Source organism: Mesoplodon mirus (assembly GCF_964341445.2).
Source record: "Mesoplodon mirus genome assembly, chromosome: 3".
Taxonomy (NCBI): Eukaryota; Metazoa; Chordata; class Mammalia; order Artiodactyla; family Ziphiidae; genus Mesoplodon; species Mesoplodon mirus.
Window position 1 is genome coordinate 35140782 of NC_138978.1, and position 26387 is coordinate 35167168.

A 26387-nucleotide genomic window follows, 5' to 3' on the forward strand; every position below is an offset into this window, starting at 1 on the left:
CAGCAACGAAGACCCAATGCAGCCAAAAATAAATTAATTAATTAAAAAAAAAAAGAATATTGAGGCTATCTTAGCGAATATGAAAACTTGGAAAAAAAGAATTTTTGAATGACAGCTTCATTATTTATTTCTCAGTTTTTTCCTTGGTTGCATTGTATCCAGAAAATACGTTTCACACAGATAAATAGTTGCAAATGATGACAAATGTTTTTAAAAGTTCACTTTACAATCCGAAGTGTTAAGAATTCTCTTACTACACAATTCTACCCTGATGAGAGCCTGCTCTGAGTAGATATACCTCAGCCTTTTTTGTCATTTTATTTAATGGAATTCATGTGTGCCGTAGATGTTTTTCTTTGTACATAAGTGGACATATGTAGGTTTGAATATAGAGTGCTAATGAAGAACTACAACTTTTCCCATCAGTGACACTCAGAAAGAAGTTTAAATGTATGCACAGAGGTGCAGGAGCTACTTTATTCTCCCCAAAAAGCAGCGTAAATTGGCTATATCTACTGGGTTAAAATGTGGTGTTCAACATAATAGAAATGTGCATGTTTTACTGCCATTTCTAAGTACTTAGGAATATATTCTGAATATTAAAATTAAACCAAACATTTACAGAGTCCCTAAAGCACCTCCTCAGGGTGCTTTGAAAATCAGTTTGAAGATCACTAGCCTGAGTGCTCTTAAAAAGTTCTCTTCCATCTCTGAAAACCCATGCGTGTTCTAGTTCCTTATGGTCGTGGAGCTCTCTTGGTTTCGCAAAGTGCTTTCACATACACTACCTCACTACTTCTTACCAGTAACCCCACGAGAGCTGACAAGATAGGTTGTATTATCTTCCTATCCCAGAGAAGATACCGAGGTCTGTCCATAGATTAAGGCTCATGTACTGAGTTAGTGACAGTCTTGGCTACGACTGTCTTCTCCAAATTACTAGTCCGGTTTCTTTTTGGTCATCACCAGACTGCAGTGGAATATGATCTTTTGGTTTGATCCATTTTTTAAATTGAAAATACAATAATGTTAACATTTAAAAGTTTTACAATCATTATTGTCTAATATATAACCTTGCACTTGACCTTTTCCACAGTGAAATCAGTGCACGTGAGAGTCTTATTCTGCCCTTTGAATGTTACATTATGTCGTAACTATTCTTCACATTTCTTTATAATCATTGTAATTACATGATCTGGTTTTTACTTACTTGGGATACTCCTGAAACACAAGGAATCAACTTGGGGAGAATATAGGTGAAATTGTGGTAATGAGAAACAGAACCAAAGACCCTAAACAGAATTTATGGGAATGTTTATGAGCCAGATTTATTGACGCTTAGAATTTCTGTTTTCTGGTGGGGGAAGGGGAGCAGAAAGTCATGAGAAAAAAAAGACGGGATCTTTTGAAACAATATAGGAAAGGCTCATTTTAATGTCTTTACTAAACGAATGCTGCTTTTTATGTCCTTAATTGTACTTATTGTTTATTTTTATTTTGTTGAAGAACATTGATGTTAAAGTTGAACCTTTTTGGCTGTATTATAAATCCTCCTCATTCTAAAGTATGTCAAATGCCAGTCTAAAGACTTAGTCATTCTACTAACACTTGCTTCACAAAATTAGGGCAAGGTCCAAAGAATCCAAATTGGAGATTTAAGAGGAGAATTTGGATTTCCTGTAGAAAGGGTTAGGGTTAGGGTTAAGGAGCTGAAACTCCTCCAGTGACCCTGTTGCCCGGCAGCTAAAATGATTTGTCTCTTTCCATGAGTATGTTGTCTTGTGCTGTGTTAACTTCCTGATATCTGAGCTTAAAGTGAGTGCCAAAGAATAAATTCAGTGCCTGTATGTATTCCTAACACATTTGTCTTGCCTTGTTTGTCTCTCTGTCCTTCTGCTCAGGTTCCATACTGCCCTCTGTAGGAAGCTCTGTAGGCAGTGTAAACGGATACCACACCTGCAAAGGTGAGAATGCCATTTTCAACAGTGCATCTTCATTGGTTGTGTTAGGATAGTGTTCATGTTTGCATCTGTGTATGTTTCCATATGTGTGGAAGGATTGCTGCCAGGATGGGTGTGAGGGTAAAAGTCTGGGGAGAAGCAACTGTGATGCCTCTTTGTTGCTAGCGAGAGGCTAAACAGGTTGGCAACCAGTGAAATAAAGTTACTAAGCAAATAAACTGGACCACTAGATAAGACCAATAAGGAAAGACCCGGAAGAAAATATATGCAAATCTTTGAATTATAAAGAAGCTATACTAGAGGTGGTCTAAATCTAGCCCTCAGCCTCCCAGCTAGGTTTTCTTCTCTGCAGTTTAAAGAAGAGGAAGTAGAAGAATGCCCCAAATACTTCACTCCCTTCACCTTTGCTGCTCCCATGTTTGCTTAGCATTTTATTTATACATCTGAGTATATAATGCCAACATCAGAAATCAGATTAATGAGAGCTCTTTTGCTTTTTGTATATAAACAGGAACTTTTATGTGATTTAGCAGGAAGATCATCTCTAGTTCACTCGAAGGAGTGGGAGAGATACTTAATCCTGGTGAATAATTTAGTGAGGAACCACTGGGGATGCTTGAGAGCTATTCCCAGTCTGATCTCTGTTTCTGTGATGCTAGATCTGACGGAGATCCAGTGTGACATGTCAGATGTAAACCTGAAATATGAGAAACTTGGGGAAGTGCTTCGGGAACGCCGGGAAAGTCTTCAGGCTGTCCTCAGCCGCATGCAGGAAGTTCAGCAGGAGGCAAGCTCGGTGCTGCAGTGGCTGGAATTAAAAGAGGAAGTCCTGAAAGGCATGGAGACCTCTTCATCTCCAACCAAGACAGAGACAGTGAGAGCCCAAGCTGAATCTAACAAGGTACTGTGTTCCCATTAGCTGCATCTCAAACACCAAGAGGAAGGGGCGGTTGTACCAGTGTTCCCGCCTGAGCCCGGGGGCCTGAGAGTGAGACATGGCCAACCACCCAGTCATTACGAGCAGCATGTTTGACTTTCAAATGACTAGTATGCCTAAACTCTCCCAGAGAATTTTCTTACCTATGAAATTAGAAATGGTTACACATCAGACTGAGAAACAAAACCAGATCTGTTTGCAGAAGGAGAATAGCCCTCCTCAGAAGCATCAGTTCATTGAGAATGGGATCTCATTTTCAATGTGATGGTATAAGCCAAACCATTCCATCAAAGCACCTTTCCAACTCTTGGAGGGATCTAAACAGCTGTGATTGCAGTTCATTCTTAAGATTGACTTGTAGGCCTAGGGAAAATGTCAGAAGAAATAAGACCATGTAGAAAATCCGGTAAAAATTTTTTGCCAAAAATTTTAGTATTCCTCTTGAGGCCCAGCATGTCATATCCTACAACTGCATAAACATCGCCATTACTGTCATCACCGTCATCATCATCATCATCATCATCAATTCCTGACACTTTTAGTTTATAGGGATTAGCAGTTTTCTTATTGGGTTACTGATGTGTTGTACATAAAAGAAATTCAAATCTTGCCACCTAGATTTTCCTTTTAATTAAATATTCAAGCAGAAAGGTTAAGTATCTTAAAATCATGAAACAATCATGGATAGAATCAGAAGTCAAGCCTGTAATTGCTGCCCCGTCTTGCCGTCATTTCCTCCACGCTCACAGCTTTGTTTCCTGTCCAGAAATCTCATGGCATTCATGGTGTTCTTTCTCCTAGGCCTTCCTGGCTGAATTGGAACAGAATTCTCCAAAAGTCCAAAATGTAAAGGAAGCCCTGTCTGGATTACTGATGACATATCCCAACTCACAAGAAGCAGAAAACTGGAAGAAAATGCAAGAGGAGCTCAGTATGTTATCACTGGGGTGTTACAAATTCACTAAATTCCTTGTCTTCAAAGTAAATACAGGCTTTCGGCATACCCAATAAACAGGAGTGATTTTTAGTTAATTGTCATAAGCAAGCAAGAAGGGCAGGGAGGGTTAGAGAATGAGCCTGATTGTGGAAAAAAATGAGAGATTCCACTCAAAGTATCAGTATTGGCTTTCTTGGGCAAGTCAAACTGACAGTCTGCTGTGACAAAGAGCATTGATGATAAAAATGAAAAATGGGTAATATCTAAACATTCTGTGAAGGAATTAAATTATGCTGCGCTCATAATATTGAACTATAAATGATGTAGGTGAATGTGTATTGGTATGAAAAAAATTTTTGGCATGAAAGATGCTCATAATTAGTAAGCTTAAAAACAGGTTAAAAATAATATATATGTCACATAAGGTATTTTACATGCGTTGTGTATGTATGTACATACTTCTGTGCAGTTTTATCCCATGTGTAGTTTCATATAGCCACCACTGCAGTCAAGATACAAAACTGTTTGTTACTTTAGTTAAAATTAAATGCAGGTTATTTTTAACTTAAAAAATATTAAATAATGCTCCAGGGGTCATTTCCTGTAGTATATTAGGAACATAATTTAGGGACCAGGCTAGTGGCTGATGAGGGTAAAAGAAAAGAATACATTCTCTCATTTCCTCTCTACAGATTCCCGATGGGAAATAGCCACCGAGGTGACAATGGCTCGGCAAAGGCAGCTGGAGGAATCCGCAAGTCATCTGGCCTGCTTCCAGGCTGCAGAATCCCAGCTCCGGCCCTGGCTAATGGAGAAAGAGCTGATGATGGGGGTGCTGGGGCCCCTGTCTATTGACCCCAACATGCTGAATGCACAGAAGCAGCAGGTCCAGGTGAGCAGTATGGCTGAAAGCTTTCGAGCAAAGAAATCAGAGGCACTTGAACCTGGGTCTGAATGCTGCTCTCAACAGGTAGATTTACATGACCCTGGACAAGTCAGTTAACTTCTCAGAGTCTCCATTTCCTCACTTTAAATGAGATGCTTGTAAGGTCTTTATCATGGTGCCTGTCAAATAGCAAACAGTATTGTTAATGTCATTAATGTCAGTAACTGTATTATTAATATCGTTGACTGAGGCAGTAAGATGAGCAGATGGGAGACAGGGAACTTCTGACTAAATGGTAGAATCATATTTTATTTTCAATCCCCAGTGGTAGTGATCCACATTACTTCATGCAGTGTCTTATATCTGCCAGCTTTACTTAGAGATTTTCTGCTGATCAGATCTCAGTACCCAACATTTGCGAAATTTAGGTTGGTCCAATTATGTCATTTCCAGTGAAATCCTGCCTAGACCCTTTCCTTGTTCTATAGCCTTCCCTAAACTTGTTCTCTTTCTTCTCACCACCCACCAAGTCCCCTAAGAGTAGTTTTTGAAAGAAACCTTTCTTTTAGCCCCTGCATCCATGTTATTTATCAAGTCCTATTTGGTCTACTTACAAATATTTTTCTAATCCAGTGGTTTTCAAACTTTTTGATCCCAAAACCCTTTACACTCTTAAAAATTATTGAGGATCCCAAAGAGCTTGTGTTTATCTACTAATATCTATTAATATTAACTGTATTAAAACACTGAGGAATTTTTGAAGTATGTATTTATAAATTAATTTTTTAAATTATGATGATACAACCATAACACTAACATACATAACATTTTTATGAAAAAATTACATTTTCCAAAACGTAAAAAATTGAATAAGAGTGGCATTATTTTATATCTTTGGCAAATCTCTTTAATGATGTCTGGCTTGGGACTCCCTGGCAGTCCAGTGGTTAGGACTCTGCGCTCTCACTGCCAAGAGCCCGGGTTCAGTCCCTGGTCGGGGAACTAAGACCTGCAAGGCATAGCGAGAAATGAAATGAAATGAAATAAAATAAAAACGTCTGGCTAATAGAACAGTCTCACAGATTTTCATATCTACTTCTGCAGCCAATCTGTTGTGATATCGGATGTCGTGAGAGAACAAGAATTTTAAAAGGCAAATAACATCTTAGTATTATTATGAAAATAGTTTTTACCTCACTGACCCCATGCAAGGGCTTAGGGACTGCCAGGGGCCACCAGACCGTAATTTGAGAACCACCATTCTAAGCTTCTCTTCTTCTCCACTCTAAATGCTGGTGGGTTGGATCTTGGGCCTGTTCCATTGCAGCAGCCCGCTAAAGGGCCTCTTGGTCTAGTTTATCCTCTACATAATTATCAAGTTATCCCCTTAAATCATATATCTGAATATATTAAAATGCTTCTGTGGCCCTTGGCTGCCTATTGAACAGAGTTCAAATACCTGCTCACTGTGGTGCATGAGGCTTTTCACAGTCTGGTCCCATTTTGTCTTGCCAGCTCTTCCCCCATATACCTGGGCTTCTTCCCACACCAGATAATGGGTTCTTTCCTGAACACACTGCACTCACAGATCTCAGGATCTCTGTGCCTTTGCTAATCCCAGGCCCTTCTCTGAACCAGCTTTACTCTCTGTTCTCTTGGAGAACTCACATATTCTTTATTGTGCCACCTGTGAAGCCTTTCCTGATTTCCCTCTTCTGCTCTTGTCATCCCCGGAGGAATTAACCACCTTTACTTCTTGCTTTCACAATTCCACGTTCACGTCAGCATTTTATCATTTTAACTTTTGTTACATTCTATTATAGTTCATTATTTACACATCTGTTAGTCCTTGAGGTCCTGTCGTATTTATTTTTATGCAGTGTAAGTGCTGAGTACTTTCCATAGGTTTTCTTGTTTAATCCTAACAACAGCCAAGTAAGTACTTTACTGTCTTCATTTTGCAGATAAGGAAGCTGAGATTTGGAGAACTTTTAAAAACTCGCCTAAGTTTATACAGTTTAGTGAGTGATGGAGTCAGGATTTGAACCCAGGCGTCTAACTACAGAGCCTGTAATCTCAACTTCTTTGATGAGTGAAACAGTGAATAGAAATAAATAAAAAGGAATGGTACTTGCTTTAAAGAAGCTTTTTATCTCATTGTGGTATATTATAATGTGCAGATTATATGTGCTGATGGGAATTCGAGAAAGGAACTAAGAAAAGTAGGGCATTAAGAGTTGAAATGGCAAGCCCAGCCAGTAATATAGCTCACTTTGGGACCCAGGGTTCCAAACTCCCAATTCAGAGGCCTGGGTTTTGCCTGGCAAAGCTGACAAGTGCCCATCCAGTAAACAAACTTTGGTTTCCCAAACAAGGCCAACCTTAGTAACTGATGTTGAAACTGAATAGGACAAATAAGGAAAAGAAATAAAATAGACACAATCAATGATCCTTTCAAAACAGGTTTTTATTAAGCAGTTGTTAAAAGTGATACTGCATTTTCCTAGTTGACTGGTCTTTGGAGTTTTCTGGTTTATTTTCAAAAGGAGTTGGCACTGCTTGGCACAATCCAAAATCAGTTTTTGTTTTGACAGTGTTTTTAGATCTGTCTTTTCTCTCTAAACATCTTGGTGTCATTTCTATTACAGTTTATGCTGAAGGAATTTGAAGCACGTAGGCAACAGCACGAGCAGCTGAACGAGGCAGCTCAGGGTATCCTAACAGGCCCTGGAGATGTCTCTCCTTCCACCAGCCAAGTACAGAAGGAGCTCCAGAGCATCAATCAGAAGTGGATTGAGCTGACTGACAAACTTAATTCCCGTTCCAGCCAAATTGACCAAGCTATTGTCAAAAGCACGCAGTACCAGGAACTGCTCCAGGACTTGTCAGAGAAAGTGAAGGCAGTCAGACAGCGACTGAGTGGCCAGTCGGCCATCAGCACCCAACCTGAGGCTGTGAAGCAGCAGTTGGAGGAGACCAGCGAGATTCGATCTGACGTGGAGCAGTTAGACCACAGGATTAAGGAGGCGCAGACACTCTGCGATGAACTGTCAGTGCTCATTGGAGAGCAGTACCTCAAGGATGAACTGAAGAAGCGTTTGGAGACTGTTGCACTGCCTCTCCAAGGTTTAGAAGACCTTGCGGGTGAGGAATACACTGCTGCCGTTCTTAGTGACAAGCCAAAAGGAGGAGTGGATTAGTGGTCCCAAGAATCTAGGGCGACCCTTAAGTAGCTTTTGGACTCAGAATAGTGTTACTCTATCCCTTTGTCCACCTACAGTGAGGACTGCCGTGGTCATTACACATTGATTGGGCACTAGCAATATGTGAAGCTTTACACACCATAATCTAAGAGATAAGAACACTAATATAAATCTAGCCAGCAGGTAGAGATTCATAGAGGTACTTATAGGTGGAGTTACACGCATACTTTCACTGATACTCACTTATTTTCTTCATACTATATGTGTACGCACACACACATATACCATATATACAAAATTAGAACATGTTCTAGACTTTTTAGGATGGCCTTATACAAGAAGAAATTTGTCATTAATTTGTCGCCTCTTTTTCTAGAAACATTTATGGCTTTTTACCAGCTTAGAAGTTAAAAGTTTACTTCTGTTACTCATATCACCTTACAAGGTTGACGTGAGGGTTAAATAGGATATAGTCTATGAAAGAGCCTCGCTATGTGCTTCTTTTATGGTAGACCCTCAATTAGTGTTAGTTTCCTTTTCCTAAGATTAGACCATGTACTCTCAGCAAACATTTTAAATGCCATGTTCAGACTTGATGATTTAAATTTGATTTTCTCATTTCAGCTGATCGCATGAACAGACTCCAGGCAGCTCTTGCCAGCACCCAGCAGTTCCAGCAAATGTTTGATGAGCTGAGAACCTGGTTGGATGACAAACAAAGCCAGCAAGCAAAAAACCGCCCAATTTCTGCAAAATTAGACCGGCTACAGTCTCAGCTACAGGAGAATGAAGAGTTTCAGAAGAACCTTAACCAACACAGTGGTTCCTATGAGGTGATTGTGGCAGAAGGAGAATCTCTGCTTCTTTCTGTACCTCCTGGAGAAGAGAAGAAAACTTTACAAAGCCAGCTCTTTGAGCTCAAGAGCCATTGGGAAGAGCTTAGTAAAAAAACTGCAGACAGACAGTCCAGGCTCAAGGACTGTCTGCAGAAAGCTCAGAAATATCAGTGGCATGTGGAAGATCTCGTGCCATGGATAGAAGATTGTAAGGTCAAGATGTCTGACTTGCGGGTCACTCTGGATCCAGTGCAGCTGGAGTCCAATCTCCTGAGATCGAAGGCTATGCTGAGTGAGGTGGAAAAGCGCCGCTCCCTGCTAGAAATCCTGAACAGTGCTGCTGACATTCTGATCAACTCTTCAGAAACAGATGAGGATGATATCCGGGATGAGAAGGCTGGGATCAACCAGAACATGGATTCCATTACAGAAGAGCTACAGGCCAAAACAGGATCCCTTGAAGAAATGACTCAGAGGCTCAAGGAGTTCCAGGAAAGCTTTAAGAATATTGAAAAGAAAGTTGAAGGGGCCAAACACCAACTTGAGATCTTTGATGCTCTTGGCTCTCAAGCCTGCAGCAACAAGAACCTGGAGAAGCTAAGAGCCCAACAGGAAGCGCTGCAGACCCTGGAGCCACAGGTGGACTATCTGAGGAACTTCACTCGGGGCCTGGTAGAAGATGCCCCGGACGGATCTGATGCTTCCCAACTTCTGCATCAAGCTGAGGTCACCCAGCAGGAGTTCCTAGAAGTGAAGCAAAGAGTGAACAGTGGTTGCATGGCAATGGAAAACAAGCTGGAGGGCATTGGCCAGTTTCACTGCCGGGTCCGAGAAATGTTTTCTCAGCTGGCAGACCTGGACGATGAGCTCGATGGCATGGGTGCTATCGGCAGAGACACTGATAGCCTCCAGTCCCAGATCGAGGATGTACGGCTGTTCCTTAACAAAATCCAAGCCCTCAGGTTAGACATAGAAGCCTCTGAAACAGAGTGCCGACAAATGCTGGAGGAAGAAGGGACTCTGGACTTGTTAGGACTCAAGAGGGAGCTAGAAGCCCTGAGCAAACAGTGTGGCAAACTGATGGAGAGGAGTAAAGCTCGGCGGGAGCAGCTGGAGCTGACCCTGGGCCGGGTCGAGGACTTCTATCGGAAGCTGAAAACACTCAATGACATGACCACAGCAGCAGAGGAGGGGGAAGCGCTCCAGTGGGTAGTGGGGACCGAGGTGGATGTCATCAACCAACAATTAGCAGATTTTAAAGTAAGTCTTACCCTTGTTTTTTAATCTTTTTCTGTCTAATATGTGTATTTCTTTTCTTGTAACTTGGAGACTGACTGAGTACACATCTTAACTTCTGTCCCTGGTTTCATTATTCTCACTTCTGTCACCACCATAGCACACAGTTTGGAGACTAGACAGTCTCTTGGACTTCTGGGCAACAGGTTTGAACATTTTTCTATTGTAATTTATTTTAATGTTTATAACAAATTAAGGGTATAGAAAGAAATGTCCAAACCTTATTTCTTACTCTAAGAATCTTCTCTTATGAATTCTTGAGAATTCAAATTAACCAATTTTATAACAGTAGTGAATGTTTGTTGAGGGCCCTGTTTTTCGTATTGAGGTATGAGAATCCGTAAGATAAACATGGGCTCATCTTGCTAAAGTGTGGATTTTTTCACAGATTTTGAGGGAAAATTATTGAGGTATTATGAGACAAAATGAAAAATTCTCATGAATTATTAAGACAAAACATGACACTTCAAAGAAATTTTCCACTTGCAGCAAGTAGTGCTTAAGACTACACCTTAGACTCCTCCAGAGCACAAGTTCTCTGCCCGTACGAGAGTTTGAGAAGCACTGCCTTAACTGCAAAAATATTTTGATTCTTTGCCTGAGTCAGAATTTCCAGTCCTGAGATTTTGTGAGTCTATATTAAAACAACCGGGAAGGTGAGAGGAGTTGACTCAAAAGCGCAAATTTGCCAGGTCTGGGTTTGGAACCCAGGGCTGTCTGCTGGGTCTTGGCTCTCACCGCATGAGCCTTTCACCCCAAGGCTTAACCTAAAAGCGCCTCGCTTCCCCTGCCGGAGGCCTGTTTGCTTGCTCTTTCCTTCTTGGTGCCTGGAGTAGATTTGGAAAGGATACCTTACTTCCATCACCAGTGGTGATTGTTCCTACTTACACAGTAACACTCTGCCATCAGAGTTAATTTGTTCTCTCAGAGCCCCTGCCTGTTAGGATTCTTTCTGTTAAAAACATGGATGGAAAGGTGGTGTTGGTTGATGCCAGGTCAGAGCCACGTGGTCCTGAAAAAGATCACAAATTTGTAGACAGGATCCAGGTGCAGAAAGGTGGCTTTTTCAGAAGGGCCTTCTAGATTGGGGAATGTTTAGCACACTAAGGTGGGTCATTGGCTGAAGACCCCCTTACAGTGCCATGTGGAGCAACACAGGTCGTCGTGTTTGGGATTCTTGAGGCACCGGGTGAGGAAAGGGTAGGTAGAGAAAGTTCAAAGCCATGAGCCCACATGTTATCCTCTGGGAAATGCCCACACCTAATCCAGTGGCTGGGTGGCCTTTCCTGCTTCACCACGTGGGCTTTTCTTCCCTCTTCCATTGTAAGCCCCTCAAAAGGAGAGGCTCTGCTACAGGCATGCTTCATTTATCTGATTTACTTGGATCTGGGTTACTTAGAATCAGCTGTCTAACCAACTAAATGAGTTTTTTAGAAAATTGAAGCTTATCCCTTGAGGCACCAAAGTAGTTTTATCAAACTAGATTCTGGTTTATATGGAATGATTTTAACTTTTATTTGCCTAATTTCTTAAACATTATATTGTATGTAAGTTTTTATGAGTGCAGGTTAGCATTACTAAACAGATTATACTGTTCTCTACTATGGTGAGGCTGCTTTGTACTAAATGTTCTTAAATTACCATGCAGTTTGAGTTCTGTATTGAAGTCCTTGTTTAGGGCCTCTAATTGCTGTACTGGTTGGGTTGGATGTATGTGTCTGTGTATGTATCCATGGGGGGATGTGGTTTCTGCCTCTTCCCCCATGACCCTGATATGAGGTATTATTTCTCACTGCTTTACCTTTCACTGCTGTCACTGAGTCTGCCTTGAGCAGTCTGTCCCGTCCTTCTGATCTTCAGTGAGCTAGAAAACAAACTAAACAAGCCTGTTAAAATTGTATTAAATATGACCTAGGATATAAAAAAGAATCCACAGGCAGACATATATAGTGTTTGGATTTGAGGACAAGCGATTGTTTCCTTTTCATTTAATCCTTGGTTTCTAGAGACATTCTGAATTTTGACGCTGCTGAAAGCTTTTGAGAAATTATTGGACATTCCCGTATTTTATTTGTATCCTAGTATGTAGCCCAGCAGCACTCAGGGTTCAGTAGCTGCTTAGTTGCTTGGGATAACAGACTTGTTTTGCTGCTTTCTAAGAAGCCTCCCACCACCAATACTGTGGATATGGCGGCTGGGGCCAGTGTGTTTATCTGCAGGGAACTGGTGGTGACAAGGCAAGATGAGAAGATGAGTGCGAGAAGGAGGGTGGTGAAGTTGGGTGCCCGTGTGTACCCTCCTCCAGCTGGGGGTGCAAATCAGAAACCTGGTTCCACAGGTCCACCTTGTAAAGTCAAGGGCTTTGGGAAGAGTTGTTGCCTCCTCCCAGCAAAGGTTTTGAGGCAGGAGAGGAGGAACACAGTACTGGCTTAGCTCATGCTGAGCTCATGGGAAGTGAAAATAATGAGAAGGGAAAAGCTCTGTGTGTCAGTTCACAGTTCCCTAGAGGCTGAGCCAAGGGAAGGTCTTTTTGGACCCATTCTGAGGACTGAGTCATTTTCGTGACTGAGCGTTGAGTTCCTGGGTTAATGTGCGGAGTAGTCCAGCGATAGGTTAATCTTGCCTCACACCAGCAGCAGACCAGATGCGTACAGTGTGACTCTGCTTTCAGATTCAAATTGTTTTTAATAAGAAAAAACAGAGATGAAGGTAAATATTAAAAAAACAGTGTTCGCTTTAAGTTTTCAACTCTTGTCTTTTTACAATGAGATCACGCTCTCAGCACAGAATCTGCTGTAGAGAGGAGGGTATGAATCTGTGAGATGGAAACGTGGGCTGTGCTTTGACCTAGCTGACTCCACTGGGGATGGTCAGAGTAGAAAAATGAGTCAGGTCTGTGGAGAACCCCAGGCTTACTTGTGCAACAGTGCTGAAAAATGCTAGGAAAGGCAGTTAGCCTCTGGGAAAAGTTATTTCCTTCTTAAATGAATGTGAAAAACTGAAAGTCATTATTCCTAGGAAAGACTTTTCCCTCGATTGCTTCTGAATAATTGATAGAATCTGGACAGCCAGTGAGGACCTATCAGACGGGAATGGAAGAGAGTCCTTTCCCACTAAACAGGCAAAAACCTCAAACCTCCTGAGTTAGGCGCTTTACTGGGTTCTGCTCTCTGTTGGAAGTAGAAAGGAAGAAGCCATTCCAGAAATCACGAAAGAGAATATTGAGCATGTTTGCAGAAAACTGGAAGGAAAAGACTTTGGCTGATCTCTTCAGGAAATTCTGTTTTCCTGAACAAGAGAGACTCTGATTAGTGAGGAAAAGGAACTGTATATATATAACTAGTCTAACAAGAAAGGAGGGACCTTTATTTCACTGAAACTTAAGTCAAAGAATTCCCCCAGGGTGACCTTCCTAGGAAGGGAAGAGAAAGACTCCAGATTTGGAGAAGAAATCTGTAAGTCTGATGATAACAAGAAGCTTTCCTCATTTTGAAATTCCCTATGTAGGTTTTGTAATCAAGAATTGAGATCATTCTTTTTTTTTTTGCGGTACGCGGGCCTCTCACTGTTGTGGCCTCTCCCCTTGCGGAGCACAGGCTCCGGACGCGCAGGCTCAGTGGCCATGGCTCACAGGCCTAGCCGCTCTGTGGCATGTGGGATATTCCCGGACCGGGGCAGAAACCCGTGTCCCCTGCATCTGCAGGCGGACTCTCAACCACTGCGCCACCAGGGAAGCCCAAGAATTGAGATCATTCTGAGTCTTACACCAGCCCCTCCCTTGCACCCCCCTCAGGAACCACGCCTGCCTCTCAGTCAGGACGTGTGGAGGTCTGGGGTTTGGTGGGCTACAGGTAAGGCAGCAGGCTTTCTTAGGACTGTTCTCAGTCCTGATTCAGTCTGAGTCTAGCCCAGGGTCAGGGACTGCATACACTTGCAGCTTCTGTCTGGGGACCTCTATCCTACTATGAAGCCAGAACAAGAAAGCCCCATAAACCTGTTCATCTGATTTTTTGGCCTCACGAAAAGCAAGCATAAGCTTCACTGTGAGCACGTGTGAAAACCCTTGGAGGACAGGGCCTGCCATGGAGCTGAGAGACTGCCAGTTTGCACAATGATAGATATTCACTCCTTACTTTCAAATAATTACAAAGACAGTATCAGCTCATCTTCGTCTTTGCCAGTTAGATTTACCAGAGAAGAAAGCAAGTGAGGTTAGCATTATCTACCTGCCCTTGGAGAGAAAGGAAATCACACTTGGTGTGACCTGTCTGTCACCGGAGGTTTAGGTACCTCCAGCTTTACAGCAGTCAAGATAAGATGAGTAGACCCTCACCACCCCTGCCTGCCCTGCCTTGTGCTGACCCTTGGCCTGCCTTGGTTTTTTCCTTCTTCCTTAAACAAGGCTACTCCAATAGGAACTACTGGGGTCCAAGGAAGTAAAACGAATGCCCTAGAACAGGGTTTCTCAACTTGAGCACTCCTGATATTTTGGGCTGGATGATTCTTTGTTGTGGGCAGCTGTCCGGTGCATTGTAGGATGTTTAGCAGCATCCCTGATCTTTGCCCACTAGATGCCAGTAGCAACCTTCCCCCAGTGTGACAGCCAAAAATGCCTCTAGACATTGCCAGATGTCCCCTGGAAAGAAAAATTTTCCCTCAGTTGAGAACCATTGCCCTAGATAGGAGAAAATTGCCACCCGTATGTGGGAAATTTAGGTCTCAGTTGGAAAAGGTGCTCGTTAAGATAAATATTGACTGGCAAGCTACCGTCTGGTAATCTGGGTTTGACTGTGTAGTTAGCAACACCCTCAGGCTGGGCCCTGGATTCTTTATTTTTGCTGGTGCTGATCTGTGTTTGGTTTAAAAATCTCGTCACTTTTCCTGGCATCTGCGGTTTCTTTTGCATAGAGTGGTTGTTGCAGGTGTTCAGCTGATGGAGCATTTCTGTGGAGAACAGGAACTTCCTTTGTGGAAATACTTGAGGGAGCTTCCTTGCTCTGTGCCTTTAAGGGGAGACTACAGTCTGTTCTCAGCCCAGGAGCTCACAGTTCGGCTGCTGATATTTATAACCCTTATGTGACCATCCCCCTCTTTACCTCCCCCTCCCCCCAAGAATTCCAATGCTCTGTAATAATCCGCTCCACCCACACCGTAGCAGCTGGGTGGGGAGAAGGTGAAGGAGCCTTTAAGACCCTTAAGTTTGCTTCATGTTGAACTTTTTCCAGCCCCATTTTAAAGTATTGCCATTAATATTTTAAATATCAGCACCACAAGCAAAATCCCAAGGTTGTAGCCATTACATCATCTTGAAGGAGCCTCACGCCTCAGTGAAGGTAGTAAAATCAAACGGAAGGGCGACAAGAAAGTGTTGATGGATTTCACAAAAATCCATCTGGAAATTTTGATAGCAAAGGGAAGATTTTAAAGCAAAAGCGAATATATCCTCAATCGGAAGGAGTGAGGAGTTTCTCTTTGAGTTTACTGAAATTCTTCACATGTAGTGTCAGCATGTAGCATTTGCAACCAAGATTGATCATCATGTGAAACATGTGTGTCCAGAAAAACTAGAATTTATCCTGTGCAGAACTTGTGTTTATTGTTGAGTTTTGATTAGTGGACATGATTGAGATAAGCACAGACTTGCAGAATGGGGCTTTCTCTCTCGCTGTGTCTTGAATGCATGGTAAGTGGTCTCAGCCTTAGCCTAGTCCTGGGCACTTTCCAGCTACCTGGCTGGCACACGAGCCATAAGTGGTGATTCTCTAGGAAGTACGATGAGTTGCTTTTAAGGGCATTTTGTTGTTAGAGGTGGTTGGTTTACCAGGAATAAAATCAGTCCCACAGGGAGTCAGGTCAGGTCAGGTCACTGCACCAAAGCATTACTGCACCAAAAGGCTGTCTCCTGCCAGACAGACTCTTCCCAAGTCTCAGCTGTCCTGGTTGGAAAAACCTAGCTATGGGGAGAATGTGCTCCCTTCCCACCTTCCTTATTACTTTGCCAGTGCCACTACCGAGTGCTTTTCAAATACCAGTCTCTGTTAGTGGCTGTGGAAGATTAATGGGATACACTTATCCCCTGGGCCTTCACAAGCTATTTTCCTACCACCAGTACTGTGATTTGAAATGTGGACCTTTCAGAACTTTTGCCACCCAGGGATGAGAATAAGTGCTATAAGGTGATGGTCTGTGGATCACTTTTTGGGGGTTAGGAGGAAGGGGCTCTGTATTCCTTTCAGTCCATCCTTACTGAGCACTTGCTCTGGGCCAGTCCTTGTGGTGAGAGCTGGGGTCTCAGATAGTCTCTAGTTAACAGTGCAGTAGGAGAAACAGGCACAAAGAATTGCAGTGGTGGTGATACAGCAGTAAGAACAGTAAGAGAGACCTAAGTCTAAATTATCTCCGATCCTAACCCCCCCGTAAATCAGACATTTAAAATCCCAGTTGCAGGTAAGAAAACTGAGATTTGAAGATGTTAAAGTAACCTGTTCAAGCACAGAGCAAATAAATGTTAGAGCCGGGATTGGAAAGATCTGTTTGGCACCAAAGCTCGTGCTTGACCAGTGGCCCTCAGTGGGGGTGGGAGGAGCAGTTTTGGCCCTTGGAGGACATTTGACAATGTCTAGAGACATTTTTTACTGTCACAACTGGGGAGGCTGCTACTGGCATCTAGTGGGCGCTGCTAAATTTCCTATAATACACAGGATAGCCCCTTGCAATAAAGGGTTATTCAGCCCACTTCTAGAAATATAGGGGGTTTTGATATTTTGCCCTTTTCAGATTCCATAACAAGTAAGAGTTAACTGATGAAAAGTCCCATTGCCTGGGGAAGCTTCGTGGTTTTCCTCCCTTTTTTCAAAATTTAGTTAAGAAACAGTGTTGGTTCTGAGAATGACTTGTACAGATCTGTTGGATCAGGTCAGGATCTTGGTGAACTAATTTGAGTCAGCGGCTAAAGAATTCTCTCCATGCTTGACCAGTCCGCACCCCACCCTGCCTGCCACAAGGTTCCTGCTGTGGAAATCAATCAGCTGTGTATCTCAAGCTGCTTCCTGTAGGGTGTGTTATGGAATGGCATCAGCCCTGCACCAGCTGGGAGTACTGACCTCAGTGTGATTTTATCAGACTGTCTCTTTTGAGCCTTGCTATTCGAAACAAAAGATCCTCTGTTAGGAATGCAGAGAGCTAGTGTGATTGGACAGCTAGTGTGTATGCACATGGTTCCCACGGAAAAAAACAGACATAAATTATGCTGTAGCCTTCTAAAACTTGGGCCTCCAAGGTGGTTTTCCCTTAGCGTCTGTCTGTATTCACCCTTCTTTCTGTGAGTACTTATCCTTCCGCCAGATCCATGCAGGAGCCATCCGATCTGATGGATTAAGTGGTGGCATCCTGCAAAACTGGTCTGTATCTGTGCCTCCACTTTTTTGCTTCCTCAGTCTTAGGAACCACATTTTTGATCCCTACTGTCTATCCAGTCTTGTTTCCTATATAGACCATCCACTCCATCCACTTATCCCAAGCACTTCTTATTCATTTTACCTATTTGATTTCTACTCATACCTGATCTCCTCAAAACCTTCTTGATCGCCCCCCCCCCACCCCAGGCTAGCTCACTACTTCTCCCATTCTCTTAAATCACTTAATATATGTAACTCATTTGGCCTTCATCATATACTGCCTAATTTTGGCGTTTAATAATTATATGCATTGTCCCATCCCTCATCTTAATATATCCATTTTTGTGTCTCTCAAAGTAGTTAGCACATGGATATATGCATAGTTGGAGATTAGTGAATATTTGACTGATTGAGTGAATGCTCTTTATTTCTCATACGCCACGTGAGCCGTAGGATTCAAAATGCTGACTGTTCCGCAACACTTGAGGTAAATCCTTGTGTGTCCTGAGAAATTCTAATCCGAGCCTGGATTCCTCACCTCTACATCTTGCCTCTGGGCTCCCTTCCTTCTCTACTAGTTAGCATATGTTAAAGGAAGACAGTTTCATTTCAGTATTAGCCTGAACAAAGTAAAACTAAGGAATTTACTACTTTAGGTGCACCTGAAGAAAGCCAGGTTCTGAAATACTGTCTTATAGTCATTTACTCAACCAGTTGACACCAAGAAGAATCTTCATACTTCATTCAGCTTGGCATAGTGAGAAAAACTGAATACGAGGTTGTCAGAAATATTCAACTTTGAATTCTGGCTCTATCATTTACTAGCTGAGTGACCTTGGGGGAAATTACTTAACCTCTCTGTATAGTTATTTAAACTATAAAATGTGAACAGTGGTAAATCCTACCTTGAGGGTTTTTATGAGAATTAAATGAAGTGATGTGGATGAAAACCCTAGGCAGATATTTAGTGCTCAGTAAATGATAATATTCTTTTAAGAAGTTTATCCAGACACACAAATTATAATATTGTGAAATCTTTTTAATAAGAAAAGTTATTCCCTTGGTGCCTACAGCTTGACCATTCCCCAGAAGATTTGATCTAAGACCCAGCACCAGATTAAATTAGTTCTTTTTCTTCTTGAAAAAAATGGAAATGATGAAGATAAAGTAAATTAGTTTGATGACAGCAATGAAACAGGTGGATGGACAAAGAGCCTTCCTGAGCAGTTTTTCTGGGGAACAAATGAAGAGCTCGTTTCCAGCCCTATACCAGCAATACATAGACAGGTTTAGGTCATGACTCCTTAACACAGCTTTAAATATACTGTATGTACACATACATACATATACATGGTTATTAATTAATTTATTCATTCATTGCTATCAGAATCCCACAGCCAGCAAGTTTCTCTGAGACCATTTTGACCTTGGCTTATGTGCTCTACAAATCAGTATTATTTTCAAATCATTAACCAGAATTAACCAGAAGCCATTACCAGCTCAGTGACTTCCCCAGTCACTCAGTTACCTAGCAGATCAACTTTAATGATCTCAGGGTCCTTGGCCTAATTAGCTTTTAGCATAGACCATGTTACCTTCCTCTGTTGCCATACAATGGCAACTACCAAGTCAGCATCTTTGAGAGAGACACCTCTTAATATTAATCAATCTTTAATTAAAACATTAAGATGTGAGGGGAAAAAATATCAGCTTAATTTCAGAGGAAGCAGCTTAAAAACACGGATATAATTAATCTCTCTGCCAAGCACATATACCAGATCAAGATGTTTTACAGAAAAGCTTTCAGCAAATGTATGTTTCTAGTATTCGGTTACGTGTATTTGTGAGCAAGGGAAGAAGAAGATAAGAATTCAAAGAAATTGAACTTGTCTTAGGTCTTCTCCAGCTTGAATTCATTGCATCCATTCAAGTAAACCATTTAATATCTCTCTCATCTTGCAGTTCACTCCCAGAGGAAGAGCTCTGATTTGGGTCTAATTCTTTTTTTTTTTTTTTTTTTTTGTGGTACACAGGCCTCTCACTGTTGTGGCCTCTCTCGTTGTGGAGCACAGGCTCCGGAGGCGCAGGCTCAGCGGCCGTGGCTCACGGGCCGGCCGCTCCGCGGCATGTGGGATCTTCCCGGACCGGGGCACAAACCCGTGTCCCCTGCATCGGCAGGCGGACTCTCAACCACTGCGCCACCAGGGAAGCCCTGGGTCTAATTCTTTAAATTCAAACCTAAGTTGTTTGTGATCAGTGATAAGAATTGCTTTAGTAACAAAATGAAAGAGTTTTCAAAAATCTCTTGACTCTGTATTACTTACTTTACCTCCTTTTCTAATATTGGAGAGAGGACGCCTACAGCAAGATTCCTTAGAGATTCAGCCCAGGGATATGTTTCATGGAAATAGCTAAGCACCTTTGTAAAGTTGCTACTTTGTGAAAGTCGTGAAGTCATGCCATCTTAGAATTGGAAAGGCTACTCTTGGTGTTAAGTGAAAGCCCGCATGGTCACTTTCTCAAGGAAGCCTCCCCTGAACCTCCAGACCACATCAGGGCCCTTGACAGATGCTCTCATAGCACTGTTTGCTTTTCCTTCAGAGTACTTATTGCAATTGAGTTAAAATGAATGTCTGTCTCCTCTACTAGAACATAGGCTCCTGATCCTGTCTTGCTCATCACTTTCTCCCTTAGTGTCTGGCATAGTTTAGGGCACATAGTAGATCCCAATAAATATTTGTTGAACAAATGAAAAGAACCAAGGCTACACCTTGTGGAATTACTTGCCTTAAGAGGACGAGAAGAGGGGCTTCCCTGGTGGCGCAGTGGTTGAGAGTCTGTCTGCCGATGCAGGGGACACGGGTTTGTGCCCCGGTCCAGGAAGATCTCACATGCCGCGGAGTGGCTGGGCCCGTGAGCCATGGCCACTGAGCCTGCACGTCCGGAGCCTGTGCTCCGCAGCTGGAGAGGCCACAACAGTGAAGGGCCTGCATACCACAAAAAAAAAAAAAAAAAAAAAAAGAGGACGGGAAGAGGAGCCCAAAGACACAAAAGAAGGACTGGCTAGAAAGGTACCATCGGTATAGCACAGTGTCATGGAAGCCAAAAGAAGAGTCGCAATAAGGGAGGACCAATACTTACTTTCTCACCACTGCTTATCCTTAATCCCCTACAGCCTGACCCAGCCCCCATCACTGCACTGAAACCGTTCTTTCGGAAGTACTCACTGACCTCCTAGTTGCCAAGGCTAGTGGCCTTGTCTAACTCATTGTCTTCCTCATTCCTTGTGCACCATTTAACGTCATATCTTCTTTCTTAAAACCCTCCTGTCCATTTACTTTCCTGACCTTGTGCTCTCTCCATTTTCTTCTCTGGCCGCTCTTCTGCTTTCTGTTTGGGTTTGTCTTTCTACCTCCCCAACATGTGGTGCCTGAGATCCCGTCATCTGCCCTCTTCTCCCCTCTCTCCACACTCAGCCCCAGGATGTCCAACCCCTCACTGTTCTACAAGAGAAGGTTTCCACGTATCTATCTCTGCCCTGAACTTCAGTCTTTCTGGACACCTCCACATGGGTAGCCTTTGAGTCCCTCACACTCAGTATGCTCCACATGGAATGTGCTGTCTCCTTCAGTATTTCCTTCCTCCCTGCTGCTGTTTTATAGTACTGCTGTGCCTTTCAGTCATCCAAGAGTAATATGACAGCCTTATTTTAAATGTATTTTTCCCCCTAACCGCTACCTTCTATCAGATCAGTTGTAAAGTCCAAATCGTCTGCCTCTGCAATTTCTTTACCACCCCCTTCCTCAGTTTCACAAGTCCGGGCTTTTGTTACCTGTTACCTAAACTGTGTAACCCTCCTAGCTGATTGTTCCACCTTCCATCTTCCCCAACTACACTCTGTTCTATACATATTGATACCAGTGCAGTATCAGCAGATCTAGGCTCAAATCTTAAGAGCTTAGGTGTTTAATAGCTGTGTTCCTTTGGAAAAGTAAGTTTAGCACCCCAAGCGTCATTTGTAAATTAAGGATTTGGATTTTTTTAATGCAATAATATATATTAAACGGCAGTTGAATGAGCAGCCAGGCTCAAATTCTTTGGAAACTTTCCACACACCACTCAGTAACTTGCATGACCCCCTGGTAAGTTAAATAAGTAAGTCTTGGTGTAGTCATGGTGTTCTGAATAAAGCAAAAGTTCATGCTTGGCATTCAGGGGCCTTCGTGAACTGGCCTTGAGCTACTTACCATTCTGACCTTTCATTTTTCCCTTGCATATATCCTATAACTTAAACCATGGTAACCTTGAATTTGCTTCTTTAGGGTCCCTACCTCTTTAGGTTTCCTGCCTCTAGTCCTTCACTTAGAAATCCTTTCTTTACTGTCTCTGTATATCCAGATCCTAATGAGTAAATGTGATTCCCTCCGTAATCCCCTGCTTTCCTTCCTCCCCCTCTTCTGTTAGGCCTTTTCTCACTTACAAAGCCCTGTGCTTTTGTCATCACTACTGTCTTGGGGAGTGGCTAAAGAGGGATTAATACACTGTCTTTTGGAAAGTCTACAAGGAGGAAAGGGCTTACAGAGGTCATGAGAGTTCCTGAAGAGTGTGTGGAAAGTTTTCTCATGAGTTCAAAAATACACTTAGTATCCCATTTAAAGCAAGCTTCACATCATGCTGCATCGCTTAATGAGCCACTCTGTAGCCATCTTTGTGTAATAAAAGGATGGTAGTGACTGATGCCCAACAGGTTCAGACGAATACTGTGGAATTTCCACTTGCCACTAAATAAAAGCTTGTAAAATCTAAAGATCATAAGATGAAAGGCGTTTTGTAAATTTTAAACGTGCAAGATCCAACCAGTCTTCTGTCCCCTCCTCTAGTCAGCACGAATCCTCCTCCGAGAGAGAGAGAGGTGGATGAAAAGGCAGTATAGAATCTGAGGAAGTGTGGATCTGGGGTCTCCAGATTTTCCTAGGAGGCTGGTGGTTTAAGTCTGGAGCAGACAAAGGCAAAGTGCCAAGTCCAAAACTTGGAAAGGGAGCTGTGTTAGGGTGTGAGGAGACTCCACCTTGCTGTTTTAATTAGGAGACAGCAGGAAGGGCCAGGATTGTTCTTTCTTCCAAGTTCACCAAAGGAAAATCTGATACCAATTCTGTTCTTAGGAATTTTGAAATGACTAGAGAATTCTTTGAACTCTGTAATCAACTAATTGGAAACTAATTTGAAATTTGGCATCAGCACAGATATTTGTGTTATAGGAATGGGGGAAGCATCCAAAGGGGGTGCTCCCTGTACTTCTTTTTTTAAAAGTTTATACACAGCATGTGAAATGAACAGATGCTTTTTTTTTGTTGGAGCTGTCAGGGTAACAAGAAGTTGAAAGCTGTATCAGGTATTTATTTCAGTCACTGAGATGGCTATTGGCAGAGTTCCACATACCAAAACTAAGGAGAAACTCATGAACAGATTAAAAAAATAATAAGACACGGAGGAAAGAGACTTTGTGCCTCCTTTCCTTCTGAACACAAACTGATGATTTTACACAAGGAGCGAAGTACTTTTTGCGGGGGAGGGGGGATAATTGGCCAACTTTATGTAATCCTTTCCACAAGGCTGTGTTTGAATTTTGGGGAGATTTATCTGTAATGGTCTCCTAATACGCTAGTCAGAGAGTGTGACTTAAGCTGATAAGTAATTTGAATTTGAACTTCATAGTTGCTAAAATGCTCCACTTATTTGTATTATAATATGGAGCATTGGCGAGAGTGGTGAGAATAAGGTAGATAGGTGTGGGGAGGGATTAAGAAAAGACTGAATTGACTGGCACCTGCCTTGGTGAGGAAACAGGAAAGGAATTTCTGGCCATGAAGTTTGTGATTCCACATCAATATCATTCTTTATAATAGAATAACCACACACCCTTAGTCCAGAGCCAGAATTGCTCAGATTCTTCCAACCAGAGGGCCCCTGGCACACTAAACAGTCTGTTATGATATCTCAACACATAAGTAAGTGTATTTGGCCAGGGAGATTTGCTAGTGAAATTGATCTTGCCTTCCCTGGGTTTTTCCAGTTGTACTTAATAATTAAAGGAAAATTAAAACCCAGATTCCCTGAAATGTAAAGTATCAGATCTGTAAGCTTATCAAGCCTTCCAGTCACATTGTGTTAGAGTTTGAAGGGACCTTAAAATTCATCTTGAACAAACTGTTCGAGGAATTGTAAATCTCGTTCCCCAAATCTCTGCCAAGTGATTGCTTGAATTTCTGCTCAGACACCTCCAGGGTCAGAAAAGTCATCCCTTTAGGGGACACCCTATTCTTTGAATAGTTGTGAGAAAGCTCTTTGTTGATTTGAAATCTGCCCTTGGATCTTAGTGTGCCAGCTTCAGTAGACATCCAGAACAAGCTTCCTTCCTCCCACTTCCCAGCCTATATCTAAAGAGATACTTCATCATATTGCTTGGAACCTTCTCTAGGTCAAGCATTCTTGGTTCTTTCTGCTGTTTGTTCCTCAGAGGGCAGTGTTTCTAGTGTCTTGCAGTATAGGACCAAGAGGACTCAGGATTCTGGGGCAGCTCCTTTAACAGTTTTAGAACTAAAGACTATTCAAGTTTGAAAGGCTGTCAAGACACAATCTAGTCTGCACATCCTCCCTTTCAGTTACAGATAGAGTCTTCAGGATTTGAGTAGGCAGAAATTGATCAGCTTCAAAGTGAGAAATGAAGTGTAAGACATTTTGCCAGTCTTTTGGTTGCTTATTCTGATCACAGGCTTCAGCTGACACCTCATTTTTGTCAAGGACCTCTCTGGCTCAAGTAAGCCTAAGGCTCAGCTCAGGGTTTCATTGCCAGATCTCCATACACCAACTATTGGCTTCACTTACTGTCTGTGTAAAGGACAGAAATAACTTTTCCATAAGTTTTACCATCTGTATTGACCACTTGGTCAATTCAGTAATTTTAATAGATTTTTTTTTCCTTCATAAAATCAGAAAATGACCATCACAAAGGGAGCAGCGTATTACACCCCTTCAGATATGCAGCTGCCTCTGGTGGACAGTTTCGTGGGTTGCCCTTTGTACTTTCTTTGTTTAACAGTCACCAGGTGACTAGATGGCTTTTCTTTTCTTTTTATAAATTTATTGATTTATTTTTGGCGGCTTTGGGTCTTCGTTGCTGCGCACAGGCTCTTCTCTAGTTGCGGGGAGCAGGGACTACTCTTCGTTGCAGTGTGGGGGCTTCTCATTGCAGTGGCTTCTCTTGCTGTGGAGCACGGGCTCTAGGCGGAGGGGCATCAGTAGTTGCGGCTCGCGGGGTTGTGGCTTGCGGGCTCTAGAGCGTAGGCTCAGTAGTTCTGACGCACGGGCTTAGTTGCTCCGCGGCGTGTGGAATCTTTCCGGACGAGGGCTCGAACCCGTGTCCCCTGCATTGGCAGGCAGATTCTTAACCACTGCGCCACCAGGGAAGTCCTAGATGGCTTTTCTAAAAGCCAAAAAGCTGTGGACGGGATTGTGGGCCACTTTTCTCTAGTATTTTCCATCTTGAGACTTGAAATACCCATGCTTTTTAGCTGGCCCCAAGGAGCTCACGTTTCCTTGGATGTGCCCAGCAGTAAAGGAGCCCAGGTATTTGGGCGTGGGGCACTGCTGCCAGTATCTCCACCGTCGCGCGGCCCCCCCAATTCCCTACTCCTCAGTCATCAACACCATTCACATCTGTGGGCAAAGAAATCTTGGTGCGGGAATGGAACAAGACCTGACGTACGTGAGGAGCCGAAGGGAGAAGGTGCTGGAGTTTATCCAATAACTTGGTCCGAATTTAAGTGCCAGGTTTAAGGCTGGAGTGTTATTGGGCCCGGCAGAGGCGCGCTAAAGGTGACATTGGAGGGACTAGGGACACCCCTTTGGCGGCAGAGCCGAATCCGGGAGCGATGCGGGCGGCATCGCTACCCTGCCGGCAGATGGGGCCCAGAGTGGCCCTCGCCAGAGCCGGCTGGCTGGGGGGCGGCGGGAGCGCCCCTTCTGGGTTCGCTCGCCCTTGGGCTAGGAGCCCGGCGGGTTGGTACGCGGCGGGGGCAGCGGGGGCCCGGCCCGCGGCAGGAGGGCGGGGCTTTCCTTTGTCAGGGGATTTGCGCGGCGCGGCCGAGACTCACGCGGGTGTCGCTCCCCGCCCCTCGCCCTCTCGGGGGGCGGGGCTTTCCCTCCGGCCCGGCGGGGCGCGGTGGGTGTGGGCCTGTGAGCCGAGCGGACGGCGCCGGGCTCTCTCGCCCGGAGCCGCGCAGAAGCCCCTCCTTCGGTGCCTCGGCTTCCAATCGCCTCCGCCGCCCCCTCCCTCCCGCTCGGGCAGCTCCCCGCCGCGGCTCCGCCCCTGCCCTCCTCCCCTAGCTGTCCGCGTCGCGCTCCCCGGCGTCCAGGGGGGCTGCCCGGGCGGGGCGGCGCGGGGAAGGGGAGGAGAGCCGCCCGCCAGCCGAGCACTTCCAGCGAGCGGCGGGCGAGCGGGCCGCGCGGCGCGAGGGAGGAGGGCTCGCCCCCGCTCGGCCCGAGAGGAGCCTTTTGTTCCCAGCCAGAAGTTTGCATGCCGGGACCGTGACAGCTGCGGGCGGGGAGGACGGCGGGGCCGGCGGCGGCGGAGAATAGAGGCGGCTGCTTGACATGCAGCCCGCGGCGCGGCGGCTGCGGGCCGGGGACTGGAGGCGGCGGGGGAAGCGGCGCCCACAGCACACGGGACTCAGCTGCCGGAGGGACAAACTAACTTCCTGAGCGCGGGACCGGAGGCCGGCGCGGCCGGGAGCCACCTGCCAGCCTGCGGTGAGGCAACCCTGGCCCTCGGGGCGCGCGGCACGGCGCGGGGGAGCAGCGCTGAGCGAGCCCTTCCGAGTGACCCTCGGCCGCCGCTGCAGCCTGCCGGTCTCTAAAAGGCCCGGCGCCGGGCTC

General features: G+C 44.1%; 1 protein-coding gene across 18 annotated transcripts in view; it reads left to right on the plus strand.

Moving 5' to 3' along the window:
- MACF1 (microtubule actin crosslinking factor 1) overlaps positions 1 to 26387 on the plus strand; it is a gene marked incomplete at its 5' end in the record, with an annotated part of 343589 nt that overhangs the window by 249391 nt on the left and 67811 nt on the right. For 17 of the 18 annotated variants that reach the window (XM_082612369.1, XM_082612354.1, XM_082612360.1 and 14 more), the window contains 6 exons: positions 1902 to 1964; positions 2621 to 2862; positions 3700 to 3829; positions 4528 to 4727; positions 7370 to 7865; positions 8549 to 10020. In XM_082612369.1, coding sequence (XP_082468495.1) covers positions 1902 to 1964; positions 2621 to 2862; positions 3700 to 3829; positions 4528 to 4727; positions 7370 to 7865; positions 8549 to 10020 — 2603 coding nt within the window. The remainder of the gene's footprint in view (positions 1 to 1901; positions 1965 to 2620; positions 2863 to 3699; positions 3830 to 4527; positions 4728 to 7369; positions 7866 to 8548; positions 10021 to 26387) is intronic. The other variant, XM_082612365.1, reaches the window with a different exon arrangement.